The sequence below is a fragment of the Ammodytes marinus genome, assembly GCF_949987685.1.
Source record: "Ammodytes marinus genome assembly, chromosome: 18".
Taxonomy (NCBI): Eukaryota; Metazoa; Chordata; class Actinopteri; order Uranoscopiformes; family Ammodytidae; genus Ammodytes; species Ammodytes marinus.
In genome coordinates this window covers 12576039-12595504 of record NC_137222.1, presented here as the reverse complement: position 1 = coordinate 12595504, position 19466 = coordinate 12576039, and the positions used below count along the sequence as shown (strand labels likewise).

The window sequence follows — 19466 nt, the reverse complement described above, 5'->3', positions numbered from 1 at the left end:
TCAAGCTGTTTTTTTAAAGAAACATCTCTGTTTTATTGTGGTTGGTAAAAATCCTTTAAGTGAGCACCTTCATTTATTAGAATTTGTCGCACGAGGTCTATTCATTAACAGAAAGAGGATTTGTTTATTTTTTTATTGTGCGCAATAAAAGATCTCCCGAAACGCTTTAAAAAGGCATTTCTATTTGCCAGGCTTGCTCATATAGAAATGGTCATAGCCAAGATTTTAAGTGTTTTATTTGATATGTCTGTGCACTCACTCTTGATTATAAATAACAAGTTGTTTTCTGAGGTTTCCAGACGTGCAGGAATACCTTGATGAATTTTGGCAAGCAGAGGCAAAGTTGTTTGAGCAAATTAAAAGGTCACACAGGGAGACGGTTTGTTCATTTCCTCTTTTCAAAGCTTTGAGATTCCTGAGGGAACAACCACAATATTGCAACAGTTGCCATGGGAACAGAAAATAACATGGACTGCAACAGCATCCAACCTGTGATGCTCAATGTACACTCAAGCCCTCTGGCTGCTCACGTACAGATCACTGTATGTGTGTGTTGAGATGAGACATAACAGTACGTCACTAACTTCATGAAAAACAAAGAAAGCAACAGGGAATATGCACTGCCATGTCAAAGGAATAGCTTTAGAGAGATGGAGATGGAGTGTGAACATCTGAAGCAGAATGTACAAAGCAGCCTTGGTCCAAAAAAAAAGATGAAAAGGCACTCAACTAGCAGTCAGTTTGCCACACTTAATTCCATTATCACACTTTAAAGTCTATCTATAACAACATGAACAAAGTGACTAAGAAAACATTGATACACTAGGCGTATTTGTTCAACTATATGTCAGACTTATTTTTCTGTGTGTGTGTGTGTTTAGCCATGCCAGCAGCATGTTGGTCAAGACTTAAATAGGTTGTATCAGTATCATATTCAGGATTAAGGATTAAGATAATTTTTTATTCAGACACTCAGATTCCCTAGACCTAGAGGACATATCCCACTGGCTTTGGTGAACAATCTATTTGTATAGCCTAGGTTTGCTGTTGAAATTTGTGAATGAATATACAGGGGTGTGGCAGGGGCTTTTGTGTATGATACTACACTCTACATTGAAGCATGTATCCCTTTATTCCATAAATCATTGGCTCACTATAATGTATAAAAGTATTACACTTAAAGGAGAAAAATATGGCATTTTGCTCACTCCACAATTTAATTACTGACCCAAAATATAATAATGTAAGACAAAACTTTGCAACGTTTTAGGCTCAACATTTTGTTACATTATCGACTGGTTATTACATCTTGAGTTTTATTTATTTCATAAGCAGTTAAGCAGAGGTATATCTGGCATGTATAAGGGCTTCATGACAAAAAGAAACCTCGCCTCACAGAGTATGGTCACAATAAATGAAGGCAACTTTGAGATTTCACAGGAGAGTTATAGCTTTTGGGACTTTCAGTGGCGGTGCCCTGACAAGGGAAGTGTCTTATTAGAATTTTCATTACACAAATCACAAAAGCAGAAAGGTCACTTTACAGGAAAGGATTTAACATGGGAGACAGGAAGCCAAATACTGGCATATTTTATGGAAATGTCCTAAATGATTTTGTGTTTTAATCCTAGATGGAGTTTAATACAGAGCACTTCAACAAATATTTGTGGGCTGTTCTGATACCGGCTTGTAAAAAAAAACTTACAATACACTGCTTCCTGCAGATACTTTTTCTTAGGATGCATTGCACTCAGTTTAAGATTTTACATTTCTATTCAACCATGCCATTACATTTCGATTTTTTATATGTACACTGTATGGACGAAACTTATAATACATATTTATTTTTGTGAGAGAATTCATTTTGTGCACAGTTGGACACATGTAAATCAATGTTGTCGACGGGTCCTTGTTTACAATATCCTTTAGTTCTGCTCAGCAATAAAAAAACAGAATTACAGTATTTGCACTTTAAATTTTTAAATGTAATTTAATTGTTTTCAAATACTGTCTGATGGTACATTCCCTAAGTAACAGTGCTCAGTACAAAAACTCAAAGTATAGCCTGGCAATCGGTGGTAAAACAGAGGCGATACTTTGAGGATGTTGCACAAAAGTTGAATTGTTGGTAGCAGGGTTTGATAGTCATATACAGTAGCTGTAGTTTAAATTGTGTTGTCCAATGTTAAACAGATGAGAAAACAATACTTTTCAATCGAGCACAAATTGTAGGTTTTGATGGAAACAATTGGTTTGGATTGTTTCAGGTTTTGAGATTGCACCTATTTTGCAAACAAGGCCGTGCTGTTTTTGTCCTTTCATTTACTGTGAGCTGTTTCGACAAATTGGACTGTGAATGGATAAAATGTCCCAAAGTAATCAAGAACAACTGTAATGAAATATGCTGTCTACTGCCTAAGGGAAAAGTTGCCTGCATTTCCTTACTGTGTTTTAAAACCTAGATAATTTACTGGATTTTCTCCCCGCAGGTTAGTACACCCATGTTACTATACATCCCTTTTTCAGAGAGCATATTAAGAATGTTTTCCGATGCATGTTGCAAGAAAAAAAATATTGAGAAGGGAATGGTTTTAAGACATGTTGCTCACCGACTTCTATATGCTCTCTGTTATTGTAAGGGCATATGTCTTTGTAGTTAGTGAAATGCTCTTAAGCATCCTCTAAACAAATAAAGAATTAAATAACCCAGAGCTGACCTTCAGACAGACGTCGGCAGTGACAGTTAAGATGAATGATGGGCAAAATAGTTATAGACAGTAATTATGAAAGAGGATAAGAAGCATCAAAACACGTAGAACCAATTCAATATATTTCCATTAACAAATATGTATCAATTTCTAACTTGACATTTAGAGAAACATGATTAATTAAATGCTGCATTTTGGGATGTGAGCAGAAGAAAACTAATACGACCTCCCTCCGGTGTCACTGACAATATAAGCAACTAAATAAGAAAGGGGGAAATAATTTCAATATCAAAACAAATCAAACCCGCAAACGACCTCAGGTGAAAAGTGAAAGGATAGAAAGAGCCTATAGAGCAATAAAGAGCTTCAACTGTCCTGAGAGATTTAATGAAAGACTGATTTTCATTGGTGTAGGCGGACATTTTGATGATGTAAGTGCATGATGGCAGCACATGGAATTAAATTATAACCAACTTGGGCAGAGTGCAGTTGCATCGCTGAATTTACTAATTAAGTAACGGGGAGGACGGAAGTGTTTCCTGCATATTAACTACGACTGATTAGGAAACAATGTGAGAATTTATGGATCACCTTGATGGCTTCAGCATGCCTGCTGCCAGCCAGCAATGACGTCCATATCCTGCAGTCAAATGATGTTGATTCTACAGTTATTCACTATGTGGAACAAGCCCAATTTCGTGAAATGTCGGTTTCTGTTCATCGCATTTGATTTTCTGTTCCAAAAGTGAATGTGAGACTGCGTGTTAGTGTTTTTACTTTGGGCCATAATGCTGGATCAGCTGTACTATTGTTTGTGTTGAAATACATACAGAAGTTGGATTGTTTACACTGCAGTCAGAAAATGTTTAATCATGACCTTCGGTATCCTTGCTCATATTTCAAAATAGCTCAGCACTGGAAAGAAATAAAATAAAATATTAGATAAAAACTTTACAAATCCCCACTGAAATAGCACTCCATAGCTGCTCTTTTCTGTTGAATTTCACAATTATAGCCTATCTCCTCAGCAATGAAAGGAGGCTTTTACTCTTAAAAGTCAGATATTAAATTGGGCGATTAGACCAGCCTTTGATTGAAACTGTTATGCTGGCATTTTCAATGTATTAATAGCGGATCCGTTATACTGTATATAATACATTGGAATAGGTTTTCAACACAATAAAGACTTCATTGGAGGCTTGGCATGAAAGACCCTTTTTAAAGCATGCGGTGATTTTGACAAGTGTTACTAATTACACAACAATGGATCAGTTCTATTAGGGAAATAATGGCAGTTTGAGAGTGAAACAGTGTGCACACTTTAAGGAAATTACAGCTGTTGAAAATAATCCAGCTATCATTAGTTTGTATTACTCACACCTGTACACGCTTAGTTTACAAGAACGTCCAGGAATGCTTTTGCTTTTCAAATCACATATGGACTGTAGGCGAGTGCAAGTTATTATCTTCATAAAAGTTGCGGCCATTAGGGATTTTATGATATCAAATGTAGTCTCTTCTCTAAGCAATTTATGTCAAAACAATCTGTAAACAAGACACTGGCATTGTATCGCCTTTTAAGCTGATGTGCCAGATATGCAAACTGGTTAACAGTTGGCTATTTCAAAATCCAGCAGAAATGTTTTGGGCAGTGGGAGATTATGCAGAAATCTGCATAATGCAATAGAGATCTGATACACGGGCAGGTGTAGGGGAGTTCCCTTTATGAAGGAAACTGAGATGACAGATGGGAATTTCAAATGCATGAGATTGAAGATACAGACTCTTTTGCAAGGTCTTACTGTTGAAAGATGTTGTTTCTTTGAAAATGTGCTGATTACATTACATTTCATTTAGCTGACAACTTTATCAAAAGCGACTTCTGATAAGTGCATTTAACCATGAGGATACATTCCCAGAACAGCAAGGATCATGTATGTACTGTATATTTAGCTTTAAAACCATCATTTAAACTACAATCTTCTTAGCCAAGGTGCAGTTGGAAGAGACATGTTTTTAGCCTGTGGTGGAAGATGTGTAGACTTTCTGCTGTCCGGTAAACAAACAGTTTGGATTTTTATTGAGTGACTAGACTCGACAACAGGCAGCACAGGAAATAGAAAATAAGTGAATTCCATTTCCACAGGCAGATTGAAAGTTGAATGCATCAACTGGTGACTGGAGAGAGAGAGAGAGAGAGAGAGAGAGAGAGAGAGAGAGAGAGAGAGAGAGAGAGAGAAATTGTGCGAGCCACTCCATGGTCAGTCACAGGGGATGTTGAGTTCCTGACTGATTGACAGGCATAGAACTAGCGCCTATTTATATTGAATAGGCTATGGAAGAAAAGTTGAATGAGCAACCCCATCCCAGTATCTGGCACGCACTGATGTTCAAGGACAACATCTGACAGTATGGACACAAAGAATCATTCAGTGTTAAGACACACACACACACACACACACACACACACACACACACACACACACACACACACACACACACACACACACACACACACACACACACACACACACACACACACACACACACTATTGATCTGAAGTCAGGACATACTGTACCTTTATCTTCATTCTGCATGCACATCACAATAAATGGAGATGACTCACAGTTGACAATGGTGCTTCAATGCATAACACCATTTCTATCTTACTTGAACTGGTGCCCAGCCACGCAGACACTCTTTGTTTCATTTCCTTACGTTTTGAGATGTTGCTGTCGACAGTTCATTCAGAACAAATCTCTATCAATGAATAAAGTCCCAGTTAAACCCATTGAGCTGTGTGGATTAACAAGAGTAATGGATAGTTTCTGGAAAGGGATTTTGTTTTATTAATCGCTGTCTTCAATGGAAACAGAGATTAAGGTAGTGCTTTGGTCAGATACTCTATGGTGGAAACAAGAATATACCTGAGCACTAAAATGTGTGTCCATTATAACAAACAGTACAAAGTATCAGCGTTCAGTAAATTATTTATCATTAGTGTTACATTAAAGGTTGACTATGCAACATTTTCATTAAAAGTTAAATTATAGAGTCACACAAAAGTAATCCGACTCAAATGAATGTGTGGTGGTTACCTGAACAGTCTGACATGTGGCTCCTTCTGACGTTAATTTGGACACATTTGGAGCCCATGCTCACAACACAGAGATGACTGATTTCCGACGAGTAGGGGTTCTTACATAAAGTCTGTGCCAAATAACAGGAAAAAGACGGATGGAAAGGGCAGGCTTATAACAACAGTCTGTCTTTAAAAAGGTAATTGTGTTGCTATTTTCAGCACACAAAATGAAATGTCTAACATGTACCTGTGAATAACAGTACACTTGAAAACCTTTTATCTATAGAGGGTATAGGACAACAATGGAATTCCCAGAAGCACTTACTAATCAAGGTGGGAGTTTAGTGGCATGGAGACATTTTCGAAACATTATCAAAGAAAGAAGCTCCACACGCCTTTCACGTCGCTTGCAACTGAAATAGATTGTGTCGGGTAAAAGGCTTGGATACAAAGAACCTCAAACAAGTTATTATAAGCAGTGCAACATTTTAGGTCTACTAGAAATTACAATGGTGACAGCTCACACTTATTTGTTTTTGTTTTGGACACCTAGTTAGATGGCGAGTCGATTTTCTGCCCACACCAAGAACAACAATTAAAACAGTGCACTAACTAGGGACTTTATTACCCTATTAAATCAGTGGGCTTCCGGCATTGACTGTACATGAATCAACAAACAACCAGGCAAATAAATAATGAAACCGCCCTCAGATAGAGACCTGCACATGTCTGTGAGCTGATCAATAATGACCGTTACTGTCACTGCCCTGACCTGTAACTTATCAGCTTCAAGATCAAACGTCATCGTCAAGTCTAAACCAGACATTCATCTTTTTAGGGTCTCTGCAATCTTATTGGCTTACTGTCATTCCCACAGACTTCTCTTTCCCTCTCTTTATATGTGCCCACCTCTCTCTCGCTCTCTCTCTCTCTTTCTAAAACAGCATTAGCTTCAGCTCACTCTCTGTGGAGAAGCGCTGCAGAAAGGTCCGCTCCAGTCACTCAACTCAGGTAAGGAACTGGGTAATATTTTTTCTCTCTTTCTGTATGCGTTTGTGTGTTTATCCATTTGTTTTTGTTGCATGCCTCTAGTCATAGGAGGTGAGTCTTTTCTCTAAGACAAAACATAATAACCGAATGGAGTAGAAATATGATTACTGGTAGGGTTATAAAGTATCATTTATGTTCTTAATAGTTGCAATACTGCAACAAAAATTTAAAAATTATCTTCTTCCAAATATCAATTAGCAAACAATTCACATCAATTATCATTAATGTCACACTATTCATTAATTTCATGATTTATCATTTGCATGCAATGCAGGGAACATTGACGGGGCTCATATTATGTAGGGAAAGGATTTATTTGCATTCCTATGATTTACATATCTATTTACAAAATGTGCCAACACCAGCCTTATCTGCTAGAGCTCTGTCATGTCAGATTTCTTGACATTAAATGCCACAGGCCTATACAGTATCTAGACCTCTAAGATCTGAATCAGATTTAAAACAGAATTTGTTACAGTGATAAATAGTCAGGCATCATTTTAATAACTCTGCATCAAATTAATATTCTCTATGTAAGTGCAAGCCCTTTAATACAAATGTGGAGGACATACAGTACATAAGTAATTTCCTTTTATCCAAGTTCTATTCATATAAAGTGAAAACATTGCAGAGTTTACTTCAGAATTATGTTCTTACTGTTCTCTATACGTGAGATTCAAATTAAAACAGACTAATTAGCAGAGTGTGTGTCAGCCATAGCAGAAACCTGACAGCCACACAGGAGCTGGAGCAAAAGGGCAAATAGTCCCGATTGATGCTGCAAATTATGTAATGTAGTGAGGTGAAAATGCCAAAGAAATTGTGATGAGATGATGTGCAAATCCAAGGAAAACTACATTAAGGGAAGAGGAACAGGTAGACAATCACCGAAGCCAGCTGTACAACTCCTGGGACATTCAAAACTAGTGCAAATAACATCTGAAAAAAAAGGCAATCAGAATGAGTTATCACAAAAATCTCAACAAAAATGTTAAATTATGGGCTAAAGTTTGTCCCTGCAGGAGTATTATTTTGTAACTAACTTTTAGTTTTAATTCAGTAATCACTGATTAGCCAAAAAAGCATTACATGCAAGCTGATATAAATGTTTTCTTTTTTTAAAGCCTCAGGACATTTGACTAAATCAGGTATAGCAAAGTCTAATTGTATGTAGCTGATGACAACCAAAAGTAACACTGAAGTGATTTCGAACTGGAGATTAAATATTAATGGAAGACACTGCAGGCAAAATATTGTTTTTCCAAGCACCCGTCAATTTTAGTTTTTGTCTATTTTGCTTCTATAATTTGTCTTCTTTCATACTGGTATGAATGAAAGGTCCAGAATGTGCTTTTACGTGTTTATTTTACTAAACCTTGTTTGTTTGCATCTGTATATTTACTATTCTGACGGTTATTACAAAAGGATTTTTTCTTATGTTGGTAATTGTCTGATTTTTCATACATTGCTTTTTTTTAAAGAAGGGGTGAAAAAGGCTGTATTCAAAATATTTTAGGTAAAAACTTGACACTGATATGGTGTATTAATGAAATTAAAAATGTAACTGGCTTTATCCAACATCTAAATTTCAGTTTTTTAAATAAATGCAAATTCACACATAATTAGTTAGATTTGGCAACATTTGCACATTTATTCTAACATTTTTGTTTCACTATTCACTTGCAGTGACTTGCCTTAATACATCTCACATCAAAATCATTTTACACCCCCTTAATTTTCTCTGTATATAAAAGTCATTATCCGCTAAGTGGCTGTGGCAATAACAATCAGATCAGCAGGTCATAAAATATTTCATCCTTAGTACATTTAACTAAGATTACCTCAAATTGAAATGCATCATAACCCAGCAACTCTTGTGAGATAAATATTCTCCTGATGCTTTAAAGTAATCACACAAATAGAGTACTGCATGTCCTCCAAATGACATTTACGCGACCCTGTGATTTGACATTTTCCATGTGTACATTTCTGCTCATCTTCGCTATTCACATTAAAATGCCTCCATAATAATAAACCTTTTAATACTTGCTGTCGGTAAAAGCATGGTTATTCAGGTAATGGTTTTCCATTTAGAAAAATGTCATGAACTGTTCGTCATTTCGTTTGCCATGCAGATTCTTGCCATGCAGATTTAATACGCTCATTTGACCTTTTGAAAAGTAGTTAATGTTTCAATCCTGTTTTATTGTGTTACATTGTGTGTAGGCACTGATATATTTAGTTTTGCCGCCATGGAGGGTAGTAATCACAGCGGCCTGGCAGGGAGTGCACAGCCCTCTGTGTCCGGAGAACAGCAAACAGAGGGTTACATATATGAGGTCGCGGTGCAACAGAACACTTCGGCCAACCGCAGCTCCCAGTTTGCAGATGTGGCCCTGCTGCAGACCTTCAAGCCGCTCATCATCCCTTGCTACGTGCTGGTGGTGGTGGTGGGCGTCTTTGGGAATTACCTGCTCCTCTATGTCATCTGCCGGGCCCGCAAGATGCACAACGTCACCAACTTCTTCATCGGAAACCTGGCCTTCTCTGACATGCTCATGTGCGTGACCTGCGTACCTTTCACCCTGGCCTATGCCTTTAACCCGCGTGGTTGGGTGTTTGGCCGATCCACGTGCTACCTGGTGTTCCTCATCCAGCCGGTAACTGTCTATGTTTCAGTCTTCACCCTCACTGCCATCGCTGTGGACAGGTGGGTGGAGCCCTCATGTGCAAAACTTTATGTGCAATTTATTGTTGTGATTGGTACAGTTGGTGCTGTGTTTGTTTGTTCATATGTTTTGTTTTTGTAACAGGGCACTTAATTATCGTGCAGCTTTTGAGTCCAAGACAAATTTCCCTAGGGAGAAATAAAGTATTTCGTATAGAATCGTACCTCTGCAATGCACGAATGATGCCAGTTATATCACAAGTGACATTTTCCGATTCTTCTGTGAAGTTTCTCTTCTCATTTGTCCTTTTTCCTTTCAGTCCTCTCCATCTCTTTGAGTAAAATAATTGGACTGCCATTTTAGCCAAGAATGAATTGAATCCCTCTTCATTTAAAATTTTTACACACCAGTCTAATGAAGGGGAAAGCAATTGCCGAGCTAATAATTCATCATGTTTCATTTGCACTCAATTCAAAAGGCAGGTGATGAGCTGACTCACTTTTAATTGCACTTTAACAAAAAAGGCTCATCACTTTTGTTAACAAATCGATGACTACAATGCGGCTCATCTGTAATGCATGCTTTAATACATAATTTAACATAGACTCATTTGGCTTAGCATAACTTAATTATAAGGTTTTTATTTGCTCGAATAATGGATGGATAAAGCAGAAACGTCTATTAAAAGTAAATTAAATTAACAATATACTTATAACTGCATGAGTCAAACTCCCATTTCATTCTAATTTCTTTTAATTCACAAGGAAAGACAAAAGCAAAATATCAATCGAAGGCTCAGACTTTCACCTTGACAGATTTATAACTGCTCCCCTGCCTGTTGAATTATGAACAATCTGAAAATCTCTTTTCATAATTGGACTGTGCGGGTCAAATAGTCTGTTCTGTCTCATAAGTGTTTTCAGTTGAATTGATGTAAAGATGATGAAAAGGCTACTTTAATTGCACTGCTCCGACTGACATTCTGTGCTGTGGATCATGATTAATAGCAAATGAGTTTTGTATTCCATTTTCTTTATTGCAGATATTATGCAACAGTTCATCCCCTGATGAAGCGTACCTCCGTGGCGACCTGCACGTATGTCCTCACTGGGATCTGGCTGCTGTCCTGCGCGCTGGTAGCTCCAGCAGTCACCCACACCTACCACGTGGAGTTCAAGGATGAAGGCTTCACCATCTGTGAGGAGTTCTGGCTGGGACAAGAGAAAGAAAGACGTGTGTATGCGTACAGCACCCTGCTGGTCACTTACGTCTTGCCGTTGTCAGCTGTCTTTGTCTCTTACCTCTGTATTACCGTCAAGCTGAGGAACTGTGTGGCACCGGGCAACAGAACACAAGATCAGGCAGGTGCTCAACAAGCTCGTAAGAGAAAGATCTTCCGCCTGGTTGCACTCCTGGTGTCTGCCTTTGCGACGTGTTGGCTTCCCATTCATGTGTTCAACGTGCTGCGAGACATTGACATTCACCTCATTAACAAGCGTTACTTCTTACTCATCCAACTGCTGTGCCACCTGTGTGCCATGAGCTCGTCTTGTTGCAACCCCTTCCTCTATGCGTGGCTCCACGACCGCTTCCGTGCCGAATTACGGAAGATGTTCAAGTGCCACCGTCGCATTGGAGTGCCTGGCAATCACGTTGCTGCCAGTGTGGTCCTGTAATAACCCCCTGAAGGGAATGCTTTGTCGTTCTCTTTCGTGTAAGTCTGATGATTCATCTTGAGTAGGCTACAAGTGGGAACGTTGCTGTGTCGTCAAAGGAATGGAGTTCATCCTATCAGGAAATATCCACAGGAACTCTGATGGCAATCCAGACATTTGTTAATTTGTGCACAAGGATGATGAAAAATACTAACTTGGAAATCCAGACCTGCCGCTGGCAAATTAAAATTTGCTCAGCATGTTGGTCTGGACACGATCCATTGGAGCTCATTTACTATGTCGGAAAATTCTGATTTATACCAATCAAATCGTTCTATCAGTGATTCTTGTGAACCGGGACAAAAGGCCGTCTTGCATATGTAACTGCTGTTATCTTTGAAAATAAAAATATTTAAAATTGTAGATGTTATTAGGGATTAAGAATTGAATGTGCGGCCTCTTGAGTGACAGCTCGCTGCATGTTAGCCCTCACTTCCCCTCGGAGGTATACGTCAGCTAGATGGGCGTATCTCCCTTTCACTGAAATCTAAATAGAAAAGGTACAGTACGTCTTTGGAACCATCCTCTAAAAAACCAAAACAAACTCCAAGGCAACCAGGCCAGAGTTGGTATCGAAATCTTTCTCTGGAAGGAAAAAGTTAGTTGAACAGTTGGACAGACTGACCCAACATTTCTACTGGAGCAAGGAGCACCAACCAGGCTAAAACATCAATGTTCAGTAACAATGCCCCTATTTGGAGCCTTCGTGGTATAAATAAAATGTGCCGTTAAAAACAGAGAATGCACTGAAAGAGAAAACGGCTTAATGCCTGTGTATCTAAAATAAATAATCTATTATATTGGACATTCGATGTACATCCTAGCTGTGTGTGATGATTCAACTGTTTTCTAATGTTTGCATTAAGATAATGACCTTGTGATACAGAAGAGATGAGATCTAAATGATGTCAATTTTCCTCTAATGAACAATGATGAAAAAATCTGAAATAACCTTCGAGGGTTAACAGCTATACAAAATGAAGAGTAGCTGTATTGGATATGAAAAGAAAATGAGACCATCAGTTCAAATAGTGTTGTGGTTGTTTCCAGAAGGGCACTAATGTCAGAATGAATCCTGGTGTGGTGCGCTTTCTTGGAGCCCTGTGAATATAAATTACATCAATTAACTTGCTCTCCCCTGGGCTTCAATTGTCCTAAAGCATGTCTGTAGTTGAATGGATATGCACCTTAACATTATAAGTCATCGCAATTACTTCTGATAGCTTTGTATATTGGCTGCAAGAAATCAAACCTTTCTAGTGCTGGTACTTTGTTCTCTGTTTTCCTTTGGTTTTGTATTGCTTCTTGAGATTTTATACAAATTGTGCAAGCCTGATTTACATATAGACCAATGTTTAGTCAGGAATAGTGAAAAGGCTGCTTGATATTACAGTTCTAGTTCAATGATTTAGTTTGCATAAAGCTTTCACTGAACCTGCTCTGTTCTCTCTCTCTGTATGTATCTTTGTCTGTTTCCTGCAGGCGGACGGGACAGATTTTTCATTGCAGCAGTGATAACAAGTTTGAAGTGCTACTGACACTAAATATATTACACATCACATACTGAATGTAAAACACACACGTCTTTTTGGTTGTTCTTTCCCATCACCGTATTCTTGCAGAGACTCACTGATTTAAGGGTTAGGGGTGGACATTGTGTGGTGTACTCTGTGTTATTTTTCACTATCAAACTGTTTGTAAATTATGTATATGATTCTGTGATGTGACGTAAAAAAAGAGGTACCGTTTGATTTGTAGCTTGTATCAACAATACACTGTGGAAAACTCTCTGCTTCACATGATTGTAAATGAATTATTTCAGCACATGGAATAAATTATAACCAACCTTGGTCAAAGTGCAGCTGCATCGCTGGATTTACTAATTAAGTAACAGGGAAGACCGAGATCCTGCATATGAAATAAACCTAATTAGGCAACAATGAGGGAATTTATGGATCTCCTCGATTGCTTCAGCATGCTCGCTGCCAGCCAGCAATGACGTACTGTGCATATCCTGCAGTCAACTTATGTTGATTCTACAGTTATTCACCTTGTGGAATACTGTAAAGCCGCTTAGCACATTTTCTGTTTAATTGCATTTGAATTTCTGAATCAAAAGTGACATTGTGTGTTTCTTAGTGTTTTTCCTTGAGCCATAATGCTGGATCAGCAGCATGTTGTATTGCTTGTGTTAAATACATACAGAAGTTGAATTGAAACACACCACCACCACACATTCTAGTGAGGCAGAAGTGATAATTGAGTCGGATTACTTTAGTGTGACTATAATTTCCTTTTTAATGAAAATGTTGCATAGTCAACCTTTAAAGACAACAATAATGAAAAATAAATAAAGAAATTGAAAAGATATGAAACTACTGTAAGTAAATAAAACAGAGGGAATATGTTTAATCAAGTCTCATGAAACTCTGGGAAAAGAAAGTAATTCAACAAAAGTGTCCAGTATAACTCTCCATGAACGCTGAACATGTACAAACGTGTGAAAGATTTGATGCAGAATTTCACATAATTGAACAAATGAAACAAATGAGCTATGGAATCATTTCTATTCAAGGGTCTCAGGAAGTCATGGCAGTGTGAATGAACCTGCACTAACAATAGCAGGAAACTGAAGCCGCTAAAAAGGAATCTAGCCATCATTCATCTTATTACTTACACCTGTGCTTTTCTTTACTAGTACCTGACAAAATGTCCTGTGAAAATTGACATATTTGCAAAGTTGGTCTTAATGTGCAACACAATAAAATGTCCCTGACAAAGCAAAGTCCTTTCAAATCAGCTTGCTCAGATGGGCTGTGGATGATTTTATTTAAGACATTTCCTTTACCGAAAAGCATTTCATTTTGTCGAAATTGCATTTTTCGGATTCAACATCATGGGGTGGTTCTATAACTATTTTTTTTCGAACAACTTTGACATGACTTTATTTACAGGTAAAGCAGGTATAACGACCAATACAATAAACAGACATACAGTACAATCTGTTATTGGAAAAAAATACATAAAGACGTTGCAGCAGCTTTAATCAAAAATATTTAATGGTAATTAAAATACCTGCATCTTTATAGGAATGGGCCTACAATAGAAATGGCATTTAAAGCTAAGATAAATCAGCTTTTATTAACAGAACCAGTAACAAAAGTAGCAAATATTGTTCTATATACATACACTATATTGCCAAAAGTATCCGGTCACCTGCCTTGACTCGCATATGAACTTAAATGACATCCCATTCTTAATCCATAGGGTTTAATATGAAGTCGGTCCACCCTTTGCAGCTATAACAGCTTCAACTCTTCTGGGAAAGCTTTCCATAAGGTTAAGGGGTGTGTTTATGGGATTTTTTGACATTTCTTCAAGAAGCGCAATTGTGATGTCACACACTGATGTTGGACGAGGAGGCCTGGCTCTCAAGTCTCCGCTCTGATTCATCCCAAAGGTGTTCTATCGGGTTGAGGTCAGGACTCTGTGCAGGCCACTCAAGTTCATCCACACCAAACTTTGTCATCCATGTCTTTATGGACCTTGCTTTTTGCATTGTCATGTTGGAACAGGAAGGGGCCATCCCCAAACTGTTCCCACAAAGTTGGGAGCATGGAATTGTCCAAAATCTCTTGGTATCCTGAAGCGCTTTCCACTAAATAAATACATTATTTATTAAGTGGAAAGCACTTCAGGATACACTAACCCTAACCCTAACCCAACATGACAATGCACCAGTCCACAAAGCAAGGTCCAGGAGTTTGGTGTGGATGAACTTGAGTGGCCTGCACATAGTCCTGACCTCAACCCGATAGAACACCTTTGGGATGAATTAGAGAGAGCCAGGCCTTCTCGTCCAACATCAGTGTGTGATCTCACAAATGCGCTTCTTAAAGAATGATCAAAAATTCCAATAAACACACCACTAAACCTTGTGGAAAGCCTTCCCAGAAGAGTTGAAGCTGTTATAGCTGCAAAGGGTGGAACGACGGCCAATTAAACCCTATGGATTAAGAATGGGATGTCACTTAAATTCATATGCAAGTCAAAGCAGGTGACCGGATACTTAGCAATATAGTGTAGATGGTTATAGTTTCTCTCTCTCGGCCAACAGATTCTGTGTCAGTGCAAACTCTCGAGCTTCCCGAGGAGTGCGAATGTAAGAATCGATTTCACTGTCGGAGATTTCCTCGTAGCCGGTAACCTCCAGTTGCTCAGGCCGCTCCATTCTCCTTTTCTTAGGTTTAATCACACACGGTGGAGCAAACAGCACTCTCTTCCCCCAGTTTGGTTCTGGACCTGGCTGGTCCTTATTGTCACTCTGCAGCTCAGGCACTGTGCATGGCCTATCATCACTATCGCTGGACCTTTCAGCATTCAGTTCACATTGTTCCGCAGCAAATGCATTTAGAGTTGGCCCTGCTTCAAGCTCAGAGGTTTGGGAGGCGGTCTCGTGGGTCCTCATAGCCTTCCTTAGCAGGGCGAACCTGTACTGTAGAATATCCCCCAGTTGCCGGACAACATTACTTGGCGTCACCGCTTCACTGAGCCAGGGAATCTCGTTCCCCAGCTTACACAGCACACCCTTCATCTCAGTTATTCTCTTCGTAGCAGGCTTGTGCTTATTCACTTTGGCGACCTGACAGAATTTGTCGAGAGAAAGGTTCAGGCGGTGCTTGCTGGGTTTCAAGGACTGCCAGGCTAAATAGATAGCCGCCATCATGATGGGGATGGGCCTGCGGCCAGTCACAATCCAGGCGTCAGCTGCCAGTTCCACCAGGGCCACGGCACGTTTGGTCAAGTCCTTGGAGTTCTCTGCCAATTCTTCAGGAACGTCAAGTGAACTTATTTTGTACCTGACAGAATGAAAAAGAAAACATTCTCAGTAATTATAGTGTTTTAATCTTTTCACAAATAAGCCTGTAATGTGAAATATAAAGCACGTCTTATGTATGCTTTCAGAGCACTGCTTGTTTTTCTATTTTGACAGGTAGCTGCCCAGAGACACAACTTTTAATTACACCAAAGAGATTGCGTTTGACGGCGTTTGAAGCTTGCATCAAGGTTGAACCAACATAAAAGGAGTAATCCGCGTCCACTTGTGAACATTTGGACATCAAAGCTAAATCACTTTTTTGTTAAGAAACGACAGTGATTTAAATTGGGCTTGCATCATAAGATCTACAGGCCGTAACATTAGTTTAACTAATCTACTTTTAAATAAGACCATTCTATGTCACAGAGGGCGATGCCAATAGAGGCTGATGTAGGTAAGAATTATTTATTTTTTTAGATTGTTGCAATTCTACAACATAAAGTTACTGTGGGGAAACTTTTAAACATTCACACCACCGGTCTCCACTTACTCCTGTGCGTGGGCCTCTATGACATCAGTGATGCCGACGAGCGGAGCCTCTATGTGGAGGATCCTGACCATCTCTTTATAAATGGCACCGACGGTCATCGGGTCGACGTCCAGCAGGCAGCTGATGGTTGTCATGGCGATGGGCCAATTGCGTAGTCTGCAGCTAACGAGCAGACAGCAACCGGCAAGAACTTCTTTCTTCTGGAGGCTCACCTGGATGAAGCTTTCGTGTTGATAGGCGTCCGTGTAGTAGACGTGTGAGAGCTCCTCGATCTCCTTGTGGACCCTTAGAAACCGACACATGGCTTTCAAACGCTGCAGACCTGTACGGATATGAAAAAGATAATAAAAATTAGTATGGGCATAGGAGAGGAAAGGGCAACTATGATAAAAATATCTCTAACGAACAAAAGCTCGCCTTGGAGGGATGATCACCTCACCTTTTACCAGGTTAAGACACGGCTTTCTGGCCACAGCTACGGATCGGCTGTAGCTGACATCTGTAAAGAAAACACACAGGGTCAAGGCAAAGACAAAAATCTAAAGGATTTATGTAAAGGTGATGCAAGAGTCAAGTGTTTGGGATCAGCAGTGATAGGCGCCGAGTTCATGCACCTATCACGTGTTTATCTTTCTCTAGACAATTTATTCTTTTGCACTCAAAGGAACATCTACAGAAACATAACGATGTGAGATATTGGTCTGCTCCCACCTGATAAAGTGAAGGTGAATTGGATGTGTCATGGTGCTTGTGTTGCCGTATTAGATGAATAATATTAAAATAAATAAATGGCATTATGTCTTTGCAGAAACAGTGTTTTTATCCACACAGTTAGTGCAGTTCTGTGCGTCAGACCATATCCCATGCGTCAGAAATAAATTACATCTTTAAAGAAAAAATTAAAAGCAATCAAGGGGAACCTGTTCCTAAAGTTCTCAATGTTGGTCTTACAGAGAAAATCTTATTCCTGATAATTCATTAAGCCAATCCTGAAGTAAAGGTAGTTCTGGTGTTTCAAGTGTGGTGGTAAAATCTCCTGTTCAGTCACAAGGTCATAAACAACAGACTTTGTGGTATTCTCTAAGCAGCTAGTGCTAAAACTGTTCCATGATTAAGCACTCTCAAGTAGAGTGAGAAAAATTGGCTAATATTAGATACATATGCATGTGTATATGCTGGCCAATAAGTAGCAATATATTGTTGTACATGAATGCCAAAAATAGGCATAACAAAACAAACATAAGAGTTTTTATATCAATATTGGTTTGATTGTTGTGTGTTCAAGTTAAAAATAAATATTATTGGCAGAAATGGTTATTTACATATATTTTTTAGATTGTTATGTTTGGTCAATTTGCCTTTTTTGATAGTAACACAGCACAGAGGCAGACAGGGATGACACATAGAGGGCATAGTGTAGGGTACAGCTGGAATGTAACTGTGAGTCCTTATAGGATAGCCTAATTAACACTCCCATATCGAAATCAGTACGGGCTCAAATCGTCAGTGTTGCTCGGGCTACGACGAGTTATCTTCAGTTATTGTTACCCATGGTAGGTTGATGGTACATAGATAAAGAGTTTAAACTTTTAAGTTTGCTGGATTGGTTAATAATGTAGGATACTTCCACCAGACTCCTAATGTATCAGGTTCGATAGTGAATAAAACAAAAGAAAAAGTGAACCGACTCTTCTGCAGGTCTTTCAGACGGACACACTCGCAGTAGTATCACAACTCATACCTGTTCCTACTGGGTTGTCACCGTTTGTCAGCGCCCCCTCGGACAACACGTTGCCGCAGTCCGCGCACACAAGCTGGGGGTTACAGCCAAAAGTATCGTCGACAATGTTTGAGGACCCGCAGCCCGGACAGCGCAAAACCGCGTCAGACATCTTCTAAATGCACACGCGGGCCAGACAACAATACACAACAAGTGGTAATTTAATCTGAACACCGGTAAAATACCCGCGGAGTAGACATCCGCATTGTAAATGTAAACATCTGTTAAACGACCAATGAACGTATGACGGAGGGCATGTAAAATGTGTCCGGGCGGATACAACGTTCCGAATGTCAATGGTTCCGCTGCATCCCACCATAAGCTACAGAACAAGAACACATCAATATCTTTTATTTACTATCTATGATTAATATGCCCTGGGTCGAACCTAGACTTTGGTTCCGCCTTCATTTTAGACGGTTGCAAAATATGGTGAAAATGTTGTACATTTCTGTTAAAGGTGCAGTGTGTAATATGACATCAAGAAAGTTCTACAAAGTTCTAGAATGCAACACTCCCTGGGTAACCCCAACCCTTTCGAATAATAACAGAAGCTACAATGGCCTTCAAGGACAAGAACAATTCTAAATTTTAAACAATGCACCTGATGACATTCCAACTATGACACTTTCAAGATGGCGGCACTAGGCCTTGGTCCAAAATATGCAGAAATATGGACATATATGAGACCCTTTCTAAGGGAAAAAAATAATAAAAAAAAAATGTGTTCTGCTATTATGCACTAAATTAAACGTACTTATGGATATTATAATTACTTTCTACAAAATCTGCTAGGAGATAAAAACCCAAAATTCTACACAGGTTTAAGGAAGTTATATTTGTATTTCCTTTTTGTCTTGTAAATTAAAAAAAATTCTCTAGGAAGACCCATCACAACTGCAGTATCGCTTTAATGGTAGAGCTGGATGAATAAGAGAAAAAATAGCATTTCTCAGCTATTCTCACGACAACAAAACTATAACCTAAGGATTATAAAGAAGAGTGTGGAAGATTATGGAAACGTATGAATTTGATGGATAGGAACAAAAACTACAGAAAGCGGCATACAGATGTGCTTTTCTTCGTAACAAT

The 19466-nt window shown here is 38.9% G+C and overlaps 2 protein-coding genes across 2 annotated transcripts; one reads left to right on the top strand and one right to left on the bottom strand.

Annotated features, from left to right (window-relative positions):
* Nucleotides 1-9093: 9093 nt before the first annotated feature.
* prlhr2b (prolactin releasing hormone receptor 2b) lies at nt 9094-11186 on the top strand (the record flags this gene model as incomplete). The annotated part of the gene is made up of 2 exons (XM_080047035.1): nt 9094-9551; nt 10553-11186. 2 exons carry the CDS (start codon nt 9094-9096, stop codon nt 11184-11186), a joined length of 1092 nt encoding a protein of 363 aa, XP_079903161.1.
* Nucleotides 11187-13565: 2379 nt separating this feature from the next.
* brf2 (BRF2 general transcription factor IIIB subunit) lies at nt 13566-18545 on the bottom strand. Its single transcript, XM_080047033.1, has 4 exons — nt 18336-18545; nt 17034-17093; nt 16595-16916; nt 13566-16084 (listed from the first exon to the last, which is right to left on the bottom strand). Exons 1-4 carry the CDS (start codon nt 18484-18486, stop codon nt 15316-15318), a joined length of 1302 nt encoding a protein of 433 aa, XP_079903159.1. The 5' UTR covers nt 18487-18545; the 3' UTR covers nt 13566-15315.
* Nucleotides 18546-19466: the final 921 nt, after the last annotated feature.